Source organism: Cyprinus carpio, chromosome A4 (assembly GCF_018340385.1).
Source record: "Cyprinus carpio isolate SPL01 chromosome A4, ASM1834038v1, whole genome shotgun sequence".
In the NCBI taxonomy this organism is placed as follows: domain Eukaryota; kingdom Metazoa; phylum Chordata; class Actinopteri; order Cypriniformes; family Cyprinidae; genus Cyprinus; species Cyprinus carpio.
This window is the reverse complement of record NC_056575.1, coordinates 15056974-15081298: the sequence shown is the minus strand read 5'-3', so window position 1 is coordinate 15081298 and position 24325 is coordinate 15056974. Positions and strand designations below refer to the sequence as shown.

General features: G+C 37.5%; 1 protein-coding gene across 1 annotated transcript in view; it reads right to left on the bottom strand.

Moving 5' to 3' along the window:
• LOC109069877 (sema domain, immunoglobulin domain (Ig), short basic domain, secreted, (semaphorin) 3C) overlaps nt 1–22114 on the bottom strand; it is a 43112-nt gene extending 20998 nt beyond the window's left edge. The window contains exons 1-3 of the mRNA XM_042742711.1: nt 21857–22114; nt 17466–17631; nt 472–632 (exon numbers count right to left, since the gene is read on the bottom strand). Coding sequence (XP_042598645.1) covers nt 472–632; nt 17466–17598 — 294 coding nt within the window. The 5' untranslated portion in view covers nt 17599–17631; nt 21857–22114. The remainder of the gene's footprint in view (nt 1–471; nt 633–17465; nt 17632–21856) is intronic.
• Between the last annotated feature and the right edge of the window lie 2211 nt (nt 22115–24325).

The following is a 24325-nucleotide window of genomic DNA, read 5'->3' as shown; positions in this document are numbered from 1 at the left end:
AGTGTTAAATTGATCAAAAGTCACAAGAGCAGCCTGGATATTCTGCTAAATTTCTCCTTAGACTCTCATGGACAAAAATCTAGTAGTTATTTATCCATCTCTTAAAGTAGACATACTGTTACTCATGCTGTATTGTACTTCAGCTTGTGTGAGGCTTTTTACTCGTGAACTCGTGATTGGGGTTGATCCCTGCAGGATAGATGTGCAGCATAGACCAGCAAAATGCACTGGAATGCAATGAATCTCTAAAGTTTTGCCAGCCTTTGCTGGAAGAGGAAAGATAAACTTCCATAATTTTTGCCAGTTGTGTTCAAGCTGTTTCCTCAAAAGCCAACACTGTTTAACCAAACTGCCACACACCCATTAGTCAAATGAGAAGGAAAGAAATGTGGTCACCATTGGTTTCTACAGCTGCGGAACTGTTGTGCTGCATTTCATGTTGATATAGAGAAGTTTTGACTGCTCTCTCACCTTCAGCGTGGTCTGGCTGATGTTGTTGATGTCCATCGAGAGTACGTGGTCTTTGCACCCCACATACATACGGTCTTGATCCTCATCCATGAAAAGGATCCTATAGTCCATGGCCTTCTCAGACAAAGTGTAGAATTCAAAGGACTGGGTTTTCTGTAATTCTGTAATGCAAACACAAACATGTTCTTTGCATTTGTATGTGAGGTTTTGGTGTTTACTTGCCAATCTTTAGCCCAATCTTATTCCAAAAAACACACACCCATGCACATGCACACATGCTCTCATAATTATACAAAGATGCAAGGCCCTTCACCATACCATCAAAGTCTCCAAAGACCAAACTCATTCATTGTTGTTTCTAATTAGTTATTCACTAATGTATAGAGAAGTGGATACCCTCCTCTTCATCTTTATTCTTTTTAACACTGATTCTAAAGCCAATCCCTCATTATTTTTTCTCTTTAATGACCAGATAACTCCATCTAGTCCCAATGAAAGTCCCATTTCTCTTATCTACAACCACTTTCTTTTCTTTCACGTTCGAATAAGATGTCTGTATAAAGTACCTGCCAGATAGCTTTGTATGTTCACCAAGCTGCCTATAAACACAAAACCTGTGCAATTCCCACCTTTTTTAATGGACTTTAATTATTCTACAGATTTAAAGGGACCAGCACACAAGACAAGGTGAAGATCACCCTATGCTCTTTGATCAACATTGACAGTAGACAGCACATCTCATCAGATTATTATGGGATTATATTAGGCCTTGTCAAAGTCGTCATTCTAATGAAGGTTTAATAAAAAGTGGTGTAGAGGGCAACAGATTACATCAGCCAGGCTTCAAAGCGCAACTGATAGCATCTCAGTAAGATAAGAGTGGCATTATTACTGCTGAAAGAACTCCTCACGGCAAGACTGAAGTGAGTGCATGAGAACTAGACGGAGGGGAATGAAGACATGACGTTGCAGAAGAAACGGTGGCAGAAGCATATGAGGAAATAAGCATTAAATAAAATACCTCAAATGTGGGAGTGAAAGAGAGAAATCCCACTTCTGGTTAGGTTTCAGGAGACTAATTAGAAACATGCAGCTTCTGTAACCTCAGACAGAAATCCCAAAATCCCATTTCACCCCATTCAGCAGACTCATTTAAAGACTCATTTCATAAAGATTTTCTGTTTGGGAAAATTGCGTTGTCAGGTGAGCCTTTAATTTCAGCACATTTCAGCTTCTGTTTCAGGTTCTGTCTAATATACAATGCTGTGTTGCTCAAAAGTTTAGAAGTAACTTAAGGTTAAGTTTCTTTCTTGATGTGTGTGCGACACAAAATATTTCCCAGATGTTAATTCCTAAAGTGTATTACTGCAGTTTGTGCTTTAAAGCCTGTTCACACCGGGACGAATTTCGCGCGCGATATTCGCCGACGTTTAACGCCTCGTGACTAAACAAAGGGCGCCAATGTGAGTGTGCACACCGACGCGAAAAACGCCACGCGTAAAAGCGTCATTTTTTAAAAAAACGCCTCAGGTTCGTTTTTTTTGGTTTGACGCACCGCGTCAAAAACTATACGACCAATGAGAATGGCGCTTTTGCACACGTGTCTGGAGCTTCTGAAGTTACAGTAAAACACAACTTGGGGGGCGCTCAAACACACAAAACTGTCTTGCTGAGCACACATACGTAACGGCGAAGAAGATATACACCAAGTAGCGTCTACACTGCCGGGAAGAAATAAGACGAAGAAGATGCAAGGCAAGATGAATGTAGAGTTACTTGTCTCGTTGGTGTCGGAACACAAAGAACTATATGACAAACGCGACAGCGATTTACAAAAATCTTGATAAAAGAGAACTAGTATTTCTAGTATTTCTGTTTTACATTAAGCGCCATCTAATGTCAGGGAATGAATTTGCATGTTCACTCGGCTCATCGTCAGCGAAAATCGCTTGGGTGTGAACACAAAAAAACGCGTTGAAAAACGCTGGCGAATAACGCGCGCCGATATTCGTCCCGGTGTGTACGGCCCTTTAAACTGTGTTTTAATCATTTGAGGCTGCATTTATCCGATCAAAATACAGTAAAAACAGTAATATTGTAAAATACTGTTGCAGCTTAAAGTAACTGCTTTTTTGTTTTATTGTTTTAAATGGTATTTATTCCTGTGATGACAAAGCAGCAGCCATTATGCCAGTCTTCAGTGTCACATCATCCTCCAGAAATCATTTTAATACATTTGCTGCTCAAGAAACATTTTTATTATTATCAATGTTGAACAGTTCTGCTGCTTAATATTTTTGTGGAGATCATGATGCATTATTTTTTTTCGCATGATTCTTTGATAATTAGAAAGTTTAACAGCATTTTTTTAGAAATATATATATATATATTTTACCATTATAAATGTCTTTACTCTCACTTTTAAACAATTTAATGCATCCAAGCTGAATAAAAGTATTAATTCCTTTTCAAGAAAAAAAAATTTTTCCTTGCCAAACTTTTGAACGGTAGAGTAAATAAAGGTTTAGTTTGAGAGTGTTAGGTTAAACATCGATTGACCTCAACTGTTTATTTTTGTGCCATTGAGTTTAATCTGACTTTCATGTTATCTGTCTTTCTAAAAGAATTCCTAATGTGAATTTGAGGCAGTGTTTGTTAGTCTGCACAAGGGAAAGAAAATATGGCACAGTGGGAAACGTTCACAAGACCTTCCCACCCCACAGATAAACAGACACGCGTTCCCCCTCTCAGGAGGATTCTGTGGTGTTTTGTGCCCGTCTGTCCTGACCTCTGAGCCCTGAAAACATGAATCATATTTAAACACATATCGAAGTCAACATTCCCAATTGACAGGTGCTATCACACCTGCTAATAATGCGATTAGGGAAAATGATGTGGTTTATTTAATATTTGGGTTTCCACAAGGGGATTCAAAAGAATGATTATCTAATTTACGCTAAATGTAAAATAATATTTGACTTAAGGTCAAAGGTCACTTAGCACATTGTTCAGTTACAGCAGACAGAAGGTGCATGCTGTTTACTAAAACTTTGCACATCAGTGGAGATGGGAAAGCTACTATTAAGTGTCTAATATAGTAAAGACTAGTCTTGTAATTTATTTAATATATATATACTATTAATTGGGAAGCAACAGCAGCATGAAGTGTGTATTTGAAAACTAGCCAATTAAACTAACCAATTGTATGAATTACTAATTAATTAACAAATATACAAACTGAAGAATGCTTTTTGTGCAATTATCCTTACATTACAGCCCATTTTTTAGGTTCACTCCAGGTAGCTTGAGTTGGTTAGCTGGCACTTATGCAATGCAGTTTTCAAAATTGTGCCAGGCCAGTTGGATTGGGATCAAGGCTTTGACTGCGACACTGCATCAATGGAGAACATTCATCTTTTTGTTGATGAGTCACTGCAGTGATAATTTGGCCCTGTGTTTTGGATCATGAACTTTCTCCAAAGCTGAAGGGTGCACCTCACAGAGAAACACTGATTGCATCATACTGCAAGAGAAGCTTGGCAGCTTCATCCAAATGAGACTTTATTAGGGTCTGAATGCATTTGAAAAGACAGTGTTTTCAGATGCCATGTGATATTTCAGTATGACAAATAGGATTACATAATATATTTGGGTCAATATATTTGGGATTTTAAACCTAGTGACATTACTAACTATATTTTTCAAAAGTGTGATGATAGTTTAGCGACAACTTTACTATCCTGTCCTTTCTCTTGGAAAGTCAGGTTTGTTCGGATGATGGAAATGAAAATTCCATTGGATGTTTTTTTTTTGTGATTTTATGTCTTTATTTATATTGAGGTATACTTAAATGCTGCTGTTCATTTTCATTTGTTTTTTGAGAAGCTTCAATGTTGACGAACATATTTCAACACCCACCAAGCTGAGTTTTTTTTTATATTTTGTGAATAAATGAATGGGTCCGGATTCCAGAACCCAGTCATCAATTAAATGGAATTACAAAACACATAAGCATTTTTGTAAAGGTACTGTAAACCACATTATAAAGATTATTATTATTATTAATTTAAAAACATAATTTAGTCCAATCATGACTAGTGTCGAGAGACTATTAATGAGGGTCCTGATCTCAGAGTGGATAAAAGATGAAAAATGCACAGTTATGCTACATAGTGGAAAGTTCTGAGAGAAACTCTGAGTTCGAAGGCTTCCACCAATCAAACTCAATGTCAGCAGTTCATGCATGATGAATATGAATCAATGTCAAGCAAATCAAAACCATACTCCATATTTTAAAGTTCGATATGAAACATTAATCCCCAGGCTAAAACACGTCAAGAGAGCTTTTGATAATGAATATTTTGTTTGTGATATTTTCCAACATACATGCTGTATTAGTCATTGGCTGGACCACATTCTTGAATGGTTAAATCAGGAAGTTCAACACGGAGATGCTCGTCACACATCCTAGTAGGATTGGTCCTGGAGGAGACATTCTGGGTGTTGCTTTGTAGATACAATTGACCATGACATGGCTAGTGTTGTTTGCCCAGCAGGGTGCTCTTTAAACTGCCGATGGTGTGGTTTTCTGAAAGGGTGGTATTGCAAAGAAGTGCTGGGAATGTTTTCCTCAGAAGTGTTATGTCTAGGCCTTTTCCTGAGCTCTTCAGTGGATTGAAATTTGATATATGTGGATAAAAGTTGCTTATGAGCTTGTGTAGTCAATAACAGAAGGTTGATTCCCTTTAAACTAGCTGTGAAAGGAACATAGGAACTCTTCTATTGCTGAAAGCAAGTAGTGATAACACCTTGAACTCGTACTCGACAGTATAAAACAGTTATGTGTGTTATGTTATGTGTAGGAGAGAGTTTCAAAATGGGGATGTGGGATTTAAGATGTTTTCAGACCTTTAGTAAGAGCAAGCTTTGAGCAGCCAACCAAGAAATGAACTAAGAACCTCAACCATGCTAGCTAGTTATAGATGAGTTTCCACTTCCTCATTCCACTCACAACCTTTTTGTTTTCATTTATACAGAGCAGTCGAGCAGAACTGGAACAAAGCCCATTTGTGCTAAGAAACTTCTTAAACATCCATTATTAAACAGCATGAGAGGGTTATGGGTCTCGATCTGCTCAGAGGAGACCATCAAGATATGCAAGACCACATGTTTGATCATAAAACAGAAGTTTCCAGAGAAATCCATACTGCATGTTCGGGGCACAAGGTTAGAGAATCACTGGTAGGTTTAAGAGTTTAATGAGTACACATTCACCTTGACACGGATCAAATAATCCATATCTATTGCTAAACCCATTACCAGCCCATTTTTGTCAGTACTGGCTTTACTTGGTTCATGTTAGCATTGTGAAGCCACAGTACCTCAATGTCAAAAACTGATGGATGCTAAAACTGAGATCAAATTAAGTAAACAAGTTGGTCCTGTCAAACAAAAGAAACTATCTGCTGTTACATTCCAAAATAATGTAGTTTTACTAGACAATAGTAGAATTATTCTGGAATAAATGACGATAGCTAGTTCTATTGGATATACTGTATAGGAGATAATATACCATAAAGCTATTTACATGACTAACTCAAACCTAGTGCGTAATATGTTTGGGGGAAAATATTTGCCTTCACATAAAATTCCTGATTACATAGAAATGACTGTATTTCACCCAAAGAAATGTGCTGAACAGTGGTTTTATCACCTTTCAGGTAAAAATCATAAGCCTGAGCTCTTAGAAAAGTAGTAGCACAACTCTAATCCATAATACTTGTGGAATGAAGTTCAAATGGGGGAAGTCGTGGCCTAGTGGTTAGAGAGTTTAACTCCTAACCCTAAGGTTGTGGGTTTGAGTCTCAGGCCGGCAATACCACGACATAAATGGCTGCCCACTGCTCCGGGTGTGTGTTCACGGTGTGTGTGTGTGTGTGTTCACTGCTGTGTGTGTGCACTTTGGATGGATTAAATGCAGAGCACAAATTCTGAGTATGGGTCACCATACTTGGCTGTATGTCACGTCACCTCACTTCACTTCACTTCAAAACAACAATAAAAAGAAAATGTTAAATGCATTAAATGTAATCAGATCATAATATCATCAGGTTCTTAGAGTTGGTTAACAGAATACCTTCAGTCTGTTAGCCTTACAAGGATCATGTTTGCTCTGGGAGAGATCATAAAAACAGAGATCAGCTGAGCTCTTTTACAAGAGAACCTGGATTGGTTTTAAAGTCATGATGCCAAATGTCTTTAGGTTACCTGCTAATGTCACTGAAGCGCTGTATGCGCCTCTGTCTCAGCTGCCAATACTTTTACCAAAAATCAGCTTCCTTTCAGATTAGAATCATTACAACTGATTTCAGACTGGAGCTCAGATTTTCCATGTAATTTGAAAGTAAAACAAAGTAAATGATGGACAAACCATTGCATGAACCTGCTGAGAGACACTAATTGCAGTTCAAAACTCAAGCCAAAGTTTCCCAGGCTCCATTAACTTTGCTTTACCAGCTTAAGCTCCAATTACAGCAGCAGCTTTTGTTAACTTGCGCCTCATTGCCTGAAAGCTAAGAGCTGGTATGCATAAATTAACTGTATGCAAATATAAAGGCAATGTCCCATTCATTCAGAACGCTACTGGTGCCAGTGTTGCTCAGGGAGCAAGTGGGTGGAGTACCCAGAACTTACGTTCTTCATGAAGATGAATTACCCCTGGCCTTCAAGACATGACTTTAAACCCCTTTCAAAAGCTGCCGCGATGTAGACAATAACATGGTCCTTTGGTTTGGTTCTGCATGGTTAAACTTACATAATGTGATGTGTAAGTGATTTCACACATACTTGTAGACTCTATCCAGGCAACCGTATACGTCATCTCATTAAAGCACACAATATGTTTGGCTCTGGTTCAGTTGCATGATCTACCATGCTGTGAGATAGAAAAAAGGGAGGCTCCCAAGTGATTGCTACTTGTTTTTAAACCTGTAAACTTAGGTAATATATTTTGACATTGAAAAAGCTCTAATTTATTAGTTTACTAGTAAGTTATTAGTTTTCAGCAACCTATCAACTAGGGCGGTATATATCGAGTTTATACGATATATATCGATATATTTCTTATAAGCGATATGGTATGAGGTAATACCGTTTATATCGATATACAGTATTTGATACAAGTGCATCTGAATAATAGCAGAGGACGCAGAGTGAGCTGCTCCAGGGAAAGTGATTAATTCAATTTGCTTTAAACATGAGACATGCTTATATTAAGGGCTTTAAAATAAATCGTAAGATATAGTTAACACGTATAGTTTAGTAAAGATGCTCTGACAGACACACAGTTTGCGGTTTGTTATTTTTTTTTTTTACATTTTCTACAGACACTGTAAGAAACTTTGATTTAGGGTGATCAGGTGAACCCATGAAGCAGGTCAGGATGCGCTCAACGAACCTCGACCACCCAGACTGTAGGGTAACATGCGACAGAGTCGTCAGACAGTCTGTCCTCTTGACATTAGCCACATTCCTCCGGCCTCTAGAATGCACGCTTACACACTCACACATACACAAATACACTAGCACTCTCATTCAATAAGCATTTATAAATACTGGCAGAGGGGAAGAAGACCTGCATGCATTGCATTTCACACTGACAGCACTGTTAGCAACTGACTATGTCAATTAGCATTAGCTAGGCTGCCGTTTTCTCCCTAAATCCTTCAACACATCTGTCCTCTGGGGTCGCCAGTCAGAGAAGAGCTTTCTCTTCTCTTCTGTTCTCTTGTGCATAAAAAACTTGATAGTGCTCAATATTTGAGTCCCAATGGACAAAGCAGGTAATTTAGAAAGTTTGCAAGGAAAAGAAGCACCTCCTGTTTAAACATGATTGGGCTTTAATTCACATTTATTGGTAATACAATTTACAGTTCTGTCAGATTTCTGCTACAGATAGCATAATTTTAGCACAGAGTTCAGATGGGGCAGCTCTCTTGGCAGCATTGATTTTGATCAACAGTCTTAGATCCTCTGTATCTCTCTGCGTCAGATAGGGCTCGGTTACAGTGCTGTATTTCTTTGGCACCACACAGGGTTCTCCACAGGAGCTGTAACTTTACACGTTAACCTACCCATCGTGCTAATGGCTGCTTTGCCCCAATTAGCACATGGCCACATCTTCACCTGTCACCGATCCCCTTGGGCCCCCCGTGACCTTTCACCTTAACACGAGGCACCCCTCGCTTATACATAAACATGCACGTGTTGCATGCTGATTTACTTAAAACAGCGATAATGGAAAGACTGGGATGAATTTCATGAAAATTGCCAAAATTTACTCCAAAAAACATTGAGAGTTATTATTATTATTATAAAACAAAGCCTTTTTTTAAAGACATTTAAGAACAATTAAATGCAATTTCTTATTTATTTCTTTTGATTTTGGGGTTTAATATGACTTTGAATTGATTCATGATATTCATCCTATGGAACTAAAGCTACTATATAGTTTTAAATTGTTTGTATTTTGGTTATTGTTCAGTCATTTCTTCTATAACCATGCAGACTTAATGTTGAAATGCGAAAAGAAAAGAAAAAGTAGCCTACTGAAATTTGGAGGGAGCCAAGTGAACGCAATCATGTAGACGAAAGACTCATTTTGAAAATGAAATTCACATTTGTTTATAAAGGAACACAGGAAGAACCTGTCTACTCCATTACGCCAATGTTTCCTTTCTTTTTCTTTTTAACCAACCTCTTTCCTTTTACAATTTAGAGTTTTGGCCACTCAGCTGGAAAAGCTTTAGGAATCTTCAAACCATAAACCATATTTGGCTTTAAACATTCTTTTCAAAGCCATAGGCCTTCACAGTTTGAGCAAACAGAAAAAGTCTTAGAAAGGAAGGTGAAAACATGGAACAACCCTTGAATACATTAGCATGAATCAATAGGGCAGAATGTGCATGTTAACTCCACCATTATGATGGGCTGTTCTCAGTATTGACAGACAAGGATTGATCGTGGTATCTGCAGGCAAACAGAGTAAACAGTGTTATTTACCCAGGTTAAAAAGCTGAGCAAGGTGAAATGGGGGCAAGAAAGAGGACAGATATTGTCTGCCTCAAGCACTGTGGTCCAAGCTCTAACTCGATCAGTACAGTTAGCCTAGACATAGCCTGCAGATAAACACATTTGTTGGCCTTAATATGCCACTGCTGACAGCTTCGACAAATTATGTTTTGTATAGAATGGAATTCCCCAACATTCTGCACTGTATTTGTGCGTGTTCATTGCTTAATATTTTACATGTGTTCAATGTTCATAGCTATTATCCTTTGCCAAAATAATTTTACAGCTCCAAAGAACTATTTGGTCTGTTAGTCTTAACTTGAAATAGACTGACGCTCCATTTATAGTTTGTCTGACCTCATTCTAACCCTAACCTGACCTAACCATGACCTCTTAACCTCAGACACAACCAAGAGGAAGTTGTAGCCAAAGATCTTTCACTCAGCATTGATTGTTAGTATAGTATTAGACTTCTTTGTTCTTCTTTTTTGTTTTGTTTTGTGTTGTTTTTTTGTTTGTTTTGTTTGGGGATTTTTTTGTGTTGTGTTGTGTTTTTGTTTTGTTTTGTTTTATTGTGTTGTGTTGTGGTTTTGTTGTGTTGTGGTTTTGTGTTGTGTTGTGTTGTGTTGTGTTGTGTTGTGTTGTGTTGTGTTGTGTTGTGTTGTGTTGTGTTTTATAAGAAGGTAACAAACACCTCATAAACTGGGCCAGTAAGAAAACTTCCAGAACACTACAGAAACCACCTATGAATGGTGAAGGAAGCACCCTAGGAACCACCCAGAAAACCAAAGCAAGACCCTAGCAATTAGCTAACAACCATTTTTAGAACATAAAAAAGTAAAATAAAAACCATTTTCAACTAAAAACTTAATACTTTTTATGTGTTTTGGCCATTCATGTACACGGCAACAGCCTTTTGGGGGCCTGAAAATGCAAACTTTTGAAAATTGGTTTCAGAGAGCAAGTATTTTAAATCAATTCTGTTATTCTCTCTGTGTAAACTACAAAAATGTGAATTTGTGAAACCGGTGACATCATGCGCATTCAAATTACATGTAAGTGAACACAAAGTGACATCGCCAACTACTGGCTGGCATGTATAATACAACGTTTTTAGCCGTTTGAGGATCCATGTGAATGGGGAACATTGTCATATGTGTATGAAACTTTTTAAAAAACCAAAGGAAAAACTTTTCTATTTTTAGTAAAATCGACCCTTCGCCAGGAGTTTGATTGACAGGCAATCTGACCAGTAACAACGGGGAATCTGCCATTTTGTCCAACAAACAAATCAGACAGCAAAGTAGTAGATTAACGTTGGTGGAAGTGAACTTGAAAAATGGTGTGTATCAACGTCTTTTCGCGGTTGAAACAAGATACCTTCTGATGTTCATTCATGTTTATTTGTCATAACTAGTAAAGAGGAAGAGATGATCGGTTCATGTGGTGCTACAGTGATCTGTCATGACACATTAAAGAGACTCAAAACGGCATTTATGGTTTGAATCTTAAAAATTACTAAATTTGAAAGCTGAGACTTTGTTTCATACCAAAACTAACCTGCTCTGTCTTGTCTGTTGGCATGTTGTCAGTGTCCTGTATTCTTCACTGCGTGAGAACATGATGTGTGGTGTAAGAGCAGCTTGGCTTGTCGGACGTAGCAACAGTAACTAAGGGAGAAGGGTCTTTGCGAAGAGACAATTGTATCAATTAAATGCACACTTATTGTGAGATATCACATGTTTCAGTGCAGGAACATCATCATTATGGTCAAACCAAAGTAAAACTTTTAGTCTTTTGAATGGACTGTTCAACATCACACTTCTGGGCTTCAGCCACAGCTCAGAAGTGGTTTATGCCTAAGACGTTACCTTATAGCTGATGAATGTGATGTTGGCAGAGGACATTGCTGTTTAATCCTCAAAGTGATATCTGGGGTAGAAAATGTAGAGAATGCTTTACCCTGGCCATGAATGGGTTTAAGCAAATGTTAGTCTTGATTTTCTGCTGTAAAAGGACTACAATTAAGATAAAAATCTGACCTTCATAGATGAGGCTTTTTTTAAAGTCCCCATGTGTATTTTCATAAAAGTTAAAAGTCTCAATTTATGACATCAGTGCTAGTATATGGCACACATACACTTATAAATGCTGTGTTGTGGCCTGCTGGTGAATAAAAGAGTTTTAATACTGCATAACTGCATACAACTAAAACAATCTGAGGGCAAAAATTTGTGGTGCGTGTTTTTGTGGAAACAGAAAATCTGTGCATGCATGCAAAATGGCATACATTTGTCATAGATGGCTTCCAGTCACAATATGGAAACACCCAGCGATGTTGTGCAATACAGCTGCCTTCTCCATCTCCTATTTTTTAACAGCACGGCTTCTGAGATGAAATGCATTACTTGCCTCAGTTGATAAACTGTTAAATATCAGTTTATAAATAACAAAGAACAGAACTGTCAGCTGATATAAACATAGTTTGACATAGCTAGTAAAACAATGTGAAGGTCATACTACTCGTGTTGGGAGTCACGTGAAAGATGCTGAAAACATTTGTGTCCGTCTCATGACGGATTCCTAAAATGCCATACTTTTCTGATGGTTATCTGAAAACAACAACAACCCACCCATGGACAGATCAAAATGGGTATTGATTAAAGTGCATGACCTCCTTTATTTCCAAAGGGTGTTGCCTTGTGTTACCTGGCTCAAGTTCACACATGTGGCTCAAACGAAATTTTTGACTGGGTGGATTCAGGTCAGAACTGATAAACAGACATTATCCTTACAGAGGGGCTGAGCCAAGTTAACACCCAGCTGTTTGTGATTGTGTCCTAATTGAAGTAAATGCATTATTAATCAGGCTGACTTCATGAAATTGGCAAATGTCTGGATGTCTCCTCCCAAACAGTAATGCATTGTTTGGGAGGAGGGAAAAAAATCTAAATAGATGAAAATGAAAAATATTTATACATGATGGTAATATTTTAATTATTTAGTTATTTTATTTTAAAATATGACTCTGACATGTTTGTTGGATAATTTCATGATTACTTCATCATGGTTTATTATTAAGTTTCTTTTGCCTGGCAATTGCATTGAATGAACAAATTATTAGGCAGAGATTGGAAGAATTTCATAGACAGCAGTTCTCCTCTCAACACGACACAAGCTATCAACGTCTTGCCTTACGCAAAGATATCCTCAGACTCGAGTTTCAAAAGAGCTCACGCCAGACTGACCGCCAAACAGTTAAACATTCTGACGCCGACTTCATTGCCCAGGTTTATTTTTTCATGAGGTATTAGTTCAAATCACATAGAGTAACTCACCTTTTGCTAAGTTCTTTTGCCATTGGTTACTGTTGTTGGCAAAGACTAGACTTTTCAGTATGATGTTTTCTATTGATGTTGGAAAGCATTTTTATTATCTTTAGCTTTTCTTAACTTGTTCAGTTAGCTTCCAAAATTTGCATTATGCCATTTATTAAAAGTATACTCCACCCCAAAATGAAAATTTTGTCATTAATCACTTACCCACATGTCGTTCCAAACCCGTAAAAGCTTCGTTCGTCTTCGGAACACAATTTAAGATATTTTGGATGAAAACCGGGAGGCTTGTGACTGTCCCATAGACTGCCAAGTAAAATACACTGCCAAGGTCCAGAAAAGTATGAAAGACATCGTCAGAATAGTCCATCTGCCATCAGTGGTTCAATCGTAACGTTATGAAGTGACGACAATACTTTTTGTACATGAAGAAAATTAAAATAACGACTTTATTCAACAATTCCTCTCCTCTGTCTCTCCCCACATCACGTAGCGCCATTTTGGAGAATATGAGCTGGACGCAGGCAGCATACGCTCTTCTGTGTCAGCCGCGCTGCACTGATGCGCTGTTTTCGTTCAAATCAAAGCGTAAATACATGTAGAAAACGTATCCTTGTGGCGCGGCTGACACAGTATAGCGTACACCGCCTGCGTCCAGCTCATATTCACCAAAATGGTGCTATGGTGATGTGGGGAGCTGGAGCTTTTCTGGACCTTGACAGTATTTACTTGGCAGTCTATGGGACAGTCACAAGCCTCATGGTTTTCATCCAAAATATCTTAAATTGTGTTCCGAAGACGAACAAAGTTTTTACCGGTTTGGAATGACATGGGGGTAAGTGATTGACAACATTTTCATTTTGGGGGGAGTATCCCTTTAAGGAATAACTTCAGCTGGAATATTGAGGGTTTTTTCCTTCAGTTTTTTTCTTCACCCTCTTTCCTTCTCTAGTCATGGACGCTGAGAGACACCCAAAGCTCCCAGCTCTCGCCATAAAGATGCTTTCAGATGTAACTTTACTGGTGCTGCTCAGGAACATCTGGAGTGTTCCTTGTCCAGTCCAGCTCACATATTCAGACCCTGTTCGCTATAATACTCACGTTTTTTAACCTATACATCTGTCTTCTTTCAAAACTCTCAGAAAGATGAAAATGATCCAAAAGGTCTAAGAGACTTAAGGGATGTCTAAATCATGTAGATGACAAACTGGGACCTCATAAATTGTTTCTGTTGATACATTCCCAGACTATGCATTACACTGTTCATTTACTGTGAAACTCTCTCCAAAATACAAACACATCTGATTTTTCAATGATTAAGATGTCTTCTGTATTTCGGTAATCTTTTTCTCAACCAAAAAGGTCTCTGGACTGAATGACTTCTCCAGAGGCCATCTCAACCTCACAAAGACTTTACTCAAATCCACACCTGCTGTGAAGAAGCGTAGTCTAAGATGAAGCTTGATTGATTAGTACAAACTAATCTGGCTTTAATTTGTTTGCAGCACAGTGATAGACAGCTGTTTATGATGTTCTTATTAATGTCAAACAGAGCGTGTTACGTGGCATTCTTCAGAAGGACGCAAAGCCTTTCCAGAATGCTTTGAGTGTGAGCATAGTTTTTCCATGGCACAATCCTCTCTGACACTTCTCATGTCGCCTTTAACAAAGCTTCCCACTGCTTCTTTTCAGCACATAAGACATAGATGGATGACTACATTTGGGAATGTGCTGGAAAGACAAGGAGAAAGAATGGAATGACAAATTAGGCCAAAAACATAGATTGAAAGGAAAAAGAGCGATGGAAAGCATATAAAAACAGTGTTTAATGGTAAGAACAAGAAACAAATGTCCACTACTGACAAAACCAGACAATGTCAAATACTGAAGAACAAAGCATAAATTGGACTCTTATATTTGAGTCTGTGACAAGATGCTCAATATTTAGTCCAGATCTATTGTTATATATATAAAAAAAAATGCAGTTTAGAAGTTTTAAGAACTTTGTTTATATGTTTTAAGCTAGATGTTTAAAAGATTTCTCCTTTAACTTTCTTGTGGAAACATCTATTGTTAAATATGCCTGAATCAATCTGTCTACATCTTCTACCTGGCCATGTTACACAAACAAAATAGTCAGATCCATTCAGATCAGAAAATCATCTTAAAGTGAACATGTTTTCCCAGAAAGCATGACACACCACTTATTCCATTACTCAACTATATTAAATGTTTGCTACAGCAGATAAGAGGAAAGATCACCCTTGACATCTGATATGAGACCAGATCAGCCATTTCCATTACGGTGATCATGGAAACATTATTCTTGAGTTTGCACCCAGAGATAATGTTTCAAGCACATAATATAAGCTTTATGTCATAACTGTGGATATATTACATTTAGCATTTATGTTTAGCACTTCAAATCAAAGCACATTTATCATTGCAGACCATTTAACCATCTGCAGAAGTGATACAATACTTCTGGAGAAATTAAACGGCAGTTAAAACGGCTAAATCGATATTGTGCAAGGTATGAATCACAAGCAAAATGATCTAAAAAAAATATTTTCCACAATTTATTAATCATTTGTAATTCAACTAGTAATATAATATCATATTTTTTAATAACAGCTCGGTGAGTACCCCAAAAAGTATTTTTCTTGACCACACTTTAATCAGATTAAAGGGTTTGACTGTGTCCCAAATTAGATTTAACTTTACCATATAGGAACTAATCCAAAAGTACAAATCTCTTTTTTTTGTGATCAAGTTTTTATTTATTTTTATACACAGAACAAACACCACAAAACACCAAAACAACAACAACAGACATCATCCACACAACCAGAGCCACTTTATATGCTCCATGAATAACTTTGAAATATATAAGACGATGAGCCGAGTTAAACTGAGGTATGACCACACTTTCTCCCAAGTCGACAGATAAATTAAGGTCAGATAATTCCCGATTCCAAACAGATTTGACAGAAAAAGGCATTGTAATGCGATCAACAATTCCACCACACACCGAGGAAACAGATGGTCGCCCAGAAGGTGGCACAATCCAGTCCCACACAAAGTGAGATCTCCTTGAAGTAACTCTATATGCCAAACCACCCGAGTGTGCAAGCTTTTCAAAATTCAAATAAAATAAATAAAGATATTAATGTCTGTTGTATAAAATAAAAGTAGCACAAAAAAGGAACGACAAACAACTTTGAACCCAAACCAAAGCAGACCACACATTACCGAGAATATAGGTCCGCCTAAGAAAAAAAAAACTGATCCACACCAGTGCAAAACCTGTCCCCAAAAAACCCAGTGTCAAGAACTAGTAATCAAACCTTCTCTCCATTAGCTCCAAAAAAAAAAGAAAAATTCAAAGCTTATCAGTCACTAGACAAAATTGCAGGATAGAAGATCACACCAGAAACTTAAGTGTCCATGACCCAGCGCTGCCATCCTCCAAAGGACCGGCCTGAGGCTCCTTCTCCTGGCAGACGTGGCTGGACTGAAGTCAGGAAAAAACAGCAGTGCGACATTATCCTGCTTATATTTCAACGGGTATGCCTGCCGTGCACCCTTCAGGATCACCGATCTGTCTTGCCATCTCAGCACACAAAAGATAAGAGTATGCGGCCACTCTGAGTTACATTTTCTTCCATCATACATGCGATGATCTCAATATCGGATCCTTTCAGGACCATTCTCCTATCCTCACGTGCAGCTGCTTGAATGGAATCGACCCGGTCACGTGTCTGTTTCGCCGTGATGGCTAGCTTTTCAACTTCTGCTTTTAGCTCTTTTACAGAACTGTTGGTCACCAGTATGTCGATATGTAGGTCACGATAGCGGGGTCAGAACTGAGTCTATCGCATCTTTTACTGTCAAGGCCTCAACCGAATCCAAAGTACTTTGCTGCTCTTTGAGTGCTAGCTTGATACTGTTAGCAATGGCGCCGTCGAGCTCTTCTTTAGTGATGGTGGAATCTTTGAATTTTTTCTTTATTGGCGATTGCTCAATCACTCTTTTCCGATTGTCCTTGACCGTTGAAGTACTCATGATGGAGCAAATAGAAAGTGGTTTGAAGTTTACTATCAGGATTGTAGAATATCTGACAAATTGAGCAGAGCGAAGGACCTTGTGTGCGCCGCTATCGAAGGGTCACATCATCTCCCCAAAATTAGAAATCTTTGCATCTTTCAGAAAATGTCCACATTGTCCAACAAAGTTTAAAAGTGATTTGAATGAATGTGAATCTTTTCTCTGTCAATCAGTGAACAAAAGACCAGGTACAGATCGATCAATAAACAGCAAACCTTAATTTAATTTACTAAAAGCTTTATTTCAGCCTATCCTAAGTATCTTAGCAATGTTGAACACATTGTCAAAGCCAAAGTAGCACATTCTGAGCTCAATGAGGGACAAATAGACCCCTCAATCTGGTTTAGGGTACTCTGATGAGAATGTTTTATCAAGGGAAGTGACCTTACTTAAAGAGGACATGATGTCATCGGAAAGGGTTCTTGTAATTAAAGTAACCCCCATCTAAAAGGAAATGCCTTGATTGGAGTCTGACGTTCTTACCTTGAAATGACAAGAAGACCCGTGGCTGTGGTGGAAAAAGACCATGGACGCAAGTGACACAGAGGACGAGGGTAAGTAACAACTGCATGCTCGTCCCAAACGGCCAAACCCAGAACGCTCCTGACCTCCCCATGACTGCTGAGGAGAGACACCCAGAACAGCCCACCTGCAAAGACAAGGTCAAAGGCTTCAGATGGAAAGCAAATAATATATGCACTTTGAGGGTAGAGGTAGACACATGGAATCCCATTATTAACTAGTATTTATGACCTATTTTGTTCAGTTAAATTATTCAATAAAAATATTTAAATATTATTTATATATGTTATATATGTTTGATATCTAAAATACTTAAAGCAACATAACAAAAGATATTAAGATTATTTTCAAAGAATGTATTTTTAGTATAAGACAAGGGAAAAATTCTCCGAGTGGAGTAAGACAAAATACAATTATATTCAAGATACAGTTCATGAAAATTACGAAGTCTTGTTTCAAATCTGTAACACTGTGGATTACCACATGTAGTAAGAATACAAAACAGTAATATACAGAATTTACAATAATTATCATACTACGTAAGTCTAAGGGGCAAGGCATTACACCTAGGTAAACAGTAAAATTCACATGGTTTCAAATGTACAGTCGCACAACTTAACCCACGTTAATATAAGACTACTAAGCCTACGTGTGCAGAGTTATTCCACTTTTTCTCCTTTTTAACTTGTCGTAATCATGTAAAGAGATGTGACGCAACCAGCAAATCACAAGAATTATGTTGGTAAGTTCATTTGACTTGTAAAGTAGCTGTAAAAAGGTCAATTTGTACAACCTCAAGTAATGCATTTTTTTGTACAATTAAAATTAACATAACAGCTTCATTGAACTTCACTGTCTTGCCCCATAGACTTCCATTCTAAATGCCTTACAGCACATGCATTTTTACAAACTACTGAACAATTCAAAATGTGTGGTAATTGACGTCATGCTGCAGAATTTGAAAAAGCTCAACTTTTATTGAACCCACAACATTCCTTTAAAAGTTCAACATTTTTTTGCGTTTGGAACATTAGCCACTTTCTGTGAGAAGAACTGGCTTTGATATAGTGCTAAATCAACAGTGTATCAAAAGCAGCCAGTTAAAATACATATTTTAACATTTGTATTATAACAGTTATGCTTTGCTATCCATGAAAGCTTTTTCCTTAAAGGCCTCCTGTATGTCTTTTAATTAATTAGTGCTAAGAAAGTGTCATGACGTTGATGCACTTAGACATGATATCAGCCAATGCTGTATAAACAATGGCTCCTGTCCAGATGGAGTCAATATTTTACCTTTACACAAGGAAGACTTGTACAGTATAAAAGGAATGTCTGTGTAGGAGTAGCTCAGAGAAATGGATGCTTTTATTTCTAACAAAATAATGAATGGAAACTCCTTTGTGTTTCTTTCCCCTCTATTCTATTATGGGACAACAAAAGTTCAATAATACATGAGGAGAAGTTAGATTTCCTCTGGAACTCTTGCTTTGTGCTCCAGGGAGAACAGACAGCTTTCTCTGACCAGTGCACTCTTGGAAAATAAGAATACATGTGGTTTATAATTATATATTAATAATATGTTTGTTTTGTAGCAGAGTGAGTGCAGATGGACAAAGAAGAGAGTAAGAATAGCACAGTCTCAATGCTCATGTCTTATACATGGATCATGTGAAAGATTGATAGCAACTTTGTACAAGACATCTACAGTGCATGTCTGACTCACTGAGGTATGAGCACACTGCACAGGGTGCGTTCAAAGTGAGCAGCAATGCATGAATACAAGAAAACACCATTTAGGGTGCTGTTCACCCAGAATGCACTTTTTAAGTTGTTTAGTATGTAACCATCCTCTATATGGAAGATCTTTGACCCATTTCATTGGTTTTTCAGCATCTCACGCCATGAGTACCACATTTTTAGGACACCATGCCCGGTTAATATTCAAGAGTTACAGTTAGATTATTTAATTATTTAATAAGTCCGAATGTTGTTTTACATGAGTTGTTGCATATTTACAAGGGTGCGTATATGTATATATGTGCAAGTGTTTGTTTGAGCATATGATAAACTGCAGTAAGCTTGGCAGCATGTATTGGAGAGAAGCTCCATAAGCTAGGTGGAGGCTACTGCTCTCTGGACAGTAATGGCTTTCTACTGCTGGCCAGGTCCTGCCAGACATATATACAGCTGCTAAAGTCATCATGGGCCATCATAGATGCATCATGGGCCGACACTGAGCATGAGCTGATGTTCAAGCTTCTAAGATCACAACACTTAAATGAGACATAATCCATCATTAATTATATGACCAAGCTCCATCAGGACCTTAATATAAACCTAACAACATTTTATACGGCTCTCTGAAATGCTGCTGATTCTGATTGGTCAGTTGCAGCATTCAATGATCAAATACTATAATAGCAACTAAACAGTAAATTCTCTGATGATACTTTGTCTCTTTATGTCTCTATTTTTTTTTCTTATCAAAACAAATAAGAATAGCTACTTGCCAAAATCTTTCGACTTGAAATGGTTAACTACCGATTGGCCTATTTGACTGACATTTCCAGATTCTTAATGAATTCTGTCATGAGGTGATTTCTGACTGGCTTTTAACCACAACACGATCCAAACTGGATCACATCTGAGAAACTCAATCGTCTATCAAAGCTGTCTTAATGCTCATTCATACCACTTCAGCTCGGAGCACAGCAGCCTGGAAACGTATTACGAGTGGTTTATCTTCAAGCTTATCATCTTGTGTTTGTCATGGCTATCTGCGTAATGAGTTTTCCATCTTTCTCCTTATGGAAGTGTCAGTTAAATCCAATTATTGCTCACTAGAAATATAACAGCCGACTTCAGCTAAGAACTGGCTCATCTAAAATAGGTTAAACAGATGGAAGGAAATTAAATGTGTTTTGTAATGTTCTAAAACAATGCTATGGAAACTTCATTATACAATATGAATGCTGCTAGATTTGTAGTGCTACTTGCCTGTGCAAAACTGCCATGAAGGTGTTCTTGGGGGTTGCTAGGGTGTTTGCTAGTCTGTGATATTCAGGTCTCCCCTTTAATATAAGTCAGTGAGATTTTGTTTGCATTGACCAACAGAAAGCTGTTTGGTTTGCAAGTGACTTCTGTGTGAGCTGTGCTTCATGCATTGCTACACTATTGACAATAGACAAATTAGATTTTTTGCACTTTGATAATGTGATTGCACCTTTTGAAATAAAAGCAAATATTGACAACAAACTGCATGATTTAAGGTACCATTCATGTCTGTAGTGCAAACCGAGAAGTAATGTGCCAAAGTTTAAAGTTAGAGATTCGAATGTTTGATAAAAATAGAAAACATCATATTTTAGTTGTAATTCGAAATAATTCCCTAACCAAACTCATACAAAAAAAATTCCATTAAATAAGTTTTTTATTTATTTTTAATTCAATTCCACCAACCATACACACCCTGTCACTCACCAGCTCATACACACACATGCCAGGCATGCACACACTATCACAATGTGACAACAATAAAACCACCCATTCAATATTGCATTTTACATTGGACCAAATCCCAGATACTATCTTTAGGGCACACTTATAAAATAATAACATCACTGTCTTAGTCTCAAACTCCCTAGACTCATTCACACTCACTGCTGTCTTGTCTGTGAGACACAGCACACATTCCCCAACGTCTCAGGACGCATAAAATACATACCAGTGATCAAACTGAGACAACTAGAAAGCTCTTTTTCACAATACCTAAAAATAAATACAATTACTAATATATTAATAAACAGAAAACTAGTTAAGAAATTTGATTTTGTTTAAAAATACATCAATGAAATTTGGTTGGAAGCAAAAAAAATGACTTTTTTAAACAAGCAATACACATTTAAATTAGCATTTCTCTAAAATCAAGCAAAATCAATTAATAAACATTAGTGAGGTAAGAAAAAATACAAGTAAATTTACAAGTAAAAATGCAAACAAGTATAAATATATTAATGAATCTTACAACTAAATTGAAATTAAGCTACATTTTTGGGACATCATCAGGTCTTAAAATAATTCCTCTTTTTTTTTTAAATAAGTAGCTTTTTTAAATGAGTAGGAATCATATTAACAAAGATCAGAAATAACACTATATATGAGTGTCTATTACTGAAATAAGTATCTTTTTTTAATATAGACTCTTCTCTCAGTGGCTGAAGTATGAGGTCTTATGATTTCCCATCTCTGGTGGGCGTCTGCACCTGTTAGCCTGAGCCTGGAGTCCCCCCTCCCCTAAATCTGTCCTGTTCGGTCCACACAGGAGCTCATCTGCCCCTAACGGCACTCACCTTCTAAGGCTTCCTCACTGAGCAGAGAGTGGGTGAGTGCTGTAGTCACAGACGTAGTGAAGAAATACAGTGTTGCGTGGACTTCCCCAGTGAGAGTGAAGAGAGGTGTTAGTCCAACCGGCTGACTGCGGGACAGAGAAGAGAGAGGTTGAGAAGATTGAGAGAGGTAAAAGAGAGAGAGAGAGAGATAGAAGGGTGGACTGGTTTCCTATTACACTCCTCTCCTCTTGAGCCCCCCTCCTCTTTTCTTTTCTTTCCCCTCCTCTCTTTCTCTCGCTCTCTCTTTCTCTCTCTATAAGTCACTGAACAGATATTCCAGACCTCTGAGTCTGACTCTGCCTGCACAGTGAGCAGCAGCAGTCTATGGAAATAGTGCCAGAGCTCCAGAGTCACATTCTCCTTATTGAAGCCCCTTTAGATCCATCAGTGCATGCAGAATTTACAGTAAGATATTAACATAAAATTGCAACACAACTCAGCAGGGAATATGTGTGTGTGTGTGTGTGTGTGTGTGTGTGTGTGTGTGTGTGTGTGTGTGTGTGTGTGTGTGTGTGTGTGTGTGTGTGTGTGTGTGTGTGTGTGTGTGTGTGTGTGTGTGTGTGTGTGTGTGTGTGTGTGTGTGTGTGTGACCCTGGACGTAGCAATAGCCAAAAAAACATTGTATGGGTCAAAATGATTGATTTTTCTTTTATGCCAAAAATCATTAGGATATTAAGTAAAGATCATGTTCCATGAAGATATTTTGTAAATTTCCTACAGTAAATATATTCAAACTTTTACAGTATTTTTGATTAGTAATATGCGTTGCTAAGAACTTCATTTGGACAGCTTACATATTACTCCAGTGTTCAATGTCACATGATCCTTCAGAAGTCTTTCCTATATGATGCTCAAATTATTATTATTTTTTACTTCCTATGTCTTTTGTGTTAACTATTAACTAACAATATACAGATTGAATAGATGAGTTTAATTCACAAAGAAATCAAGGAAGCCTATTATTTTGTTATCCTATCTTGATACACAATTATATGGTTAGTAGCTTTTTAGATTTTAACATCCCTGATATATGTCTGGCTATCAGAACAGCCCTGCGGCCCATTTTTGAGGCACAGCCCCTAGTTCAGAACCACCGGATTAAACGATCTTCCTGCTATTAATATAAAGCACCATAAATCAACAGTAAAATTTCTCCATACACACATCCACATCCCAGATTAAATGTGATTTCTGTCCAAGATTCCAGTTTGAAAAAACACTCTGGAGCCAATTTTCAAACCACAATGTGCAGACTTTAGCAAGGAAAGTCAAAATTGCCCTCACTACCGCAATTCCACTGTCAAGTTATTAATTACAGATGGTGAAAGCTGGATCTGTATCATGTGAATGATATCCAAATCTTCAATGGAACTACAAAGAGCCCATATACAGTACTCTAAATTAAATGCATGACAGCTACAGTGGCTCCAAACAGAATTTGGACAAATAAGTCACTTAAAATTGTGACTTGTTTTGCTTCATGCCACTTGTTTTCGAATTGTGTGTCTAATGCGGTGACTTTTATGAATTTTTGTATGACTTAAGTTTCAAGTACTTATGTACAATAATTTTTTCTCTCAAACTTTAGCAGATATAAATAGCATATGGTGCATGTGCCGGTCAAAAAAAAAAAAAGGATGCTGCGTTTGTCAGAAAATAAAGCACAGGCTGAGTACAAATGATCAACTAATTAGAGAAGACAATTAGCTTGATGATGTGGCATTACCTATAAAGATATCTTGTAATACCTTAACCATAAAAATCCACAATTGTCCCTTTGAGACCCATAAAGAACATCTTTACATCAATTCAAAACATTGAATTATTTGTCTTTTAAATAAAAAGTAACATATATACATAAATAAATTAGGCTATTGTACAGATATAATAAGCAAAGAAAAGAGAAAAATCGCATTTTCTGAAAGTAAATATTCATATTTTAAGCAATATACTACTAATTTTACAGTGATATTTTAGTGTATTTACTTTTTTATTTCTTTTCCATAATTCATACAATAGCCTAATGTATTTAATTCATTTTGTAGAGAAAAGGATAAATTGCAGTAAGCAAACCTACAAAAAATTGTAAAATATCTGCATTGTTCTACTGTTGTGTGGTCACTGATGTGTGAAAGGGTTTCCTATAGTTGTGAGCTGTAATTAGAGATTACTGTGTTCCTGTGTTGTAATTACAGTCTCAGGTTAAATACGTTAGCAGTCTGCCTGGCTTGCAGGGCCTCGACAATAAGACTAAGTGTGTGTAAGTGTATGGGTGTGTATTAGTATGTGTGTTGATGGGACAGCAGGAAATAATTCGCTCTTCTCTCTTGAAGTGATTTACAGCTTTTCAGTGAAATGGTCAGAGTGAAGGGTTGTTCGTTGGGCTGTAAAACCACACACACACGCCGCATTACTTACTTGAGTAAAGAA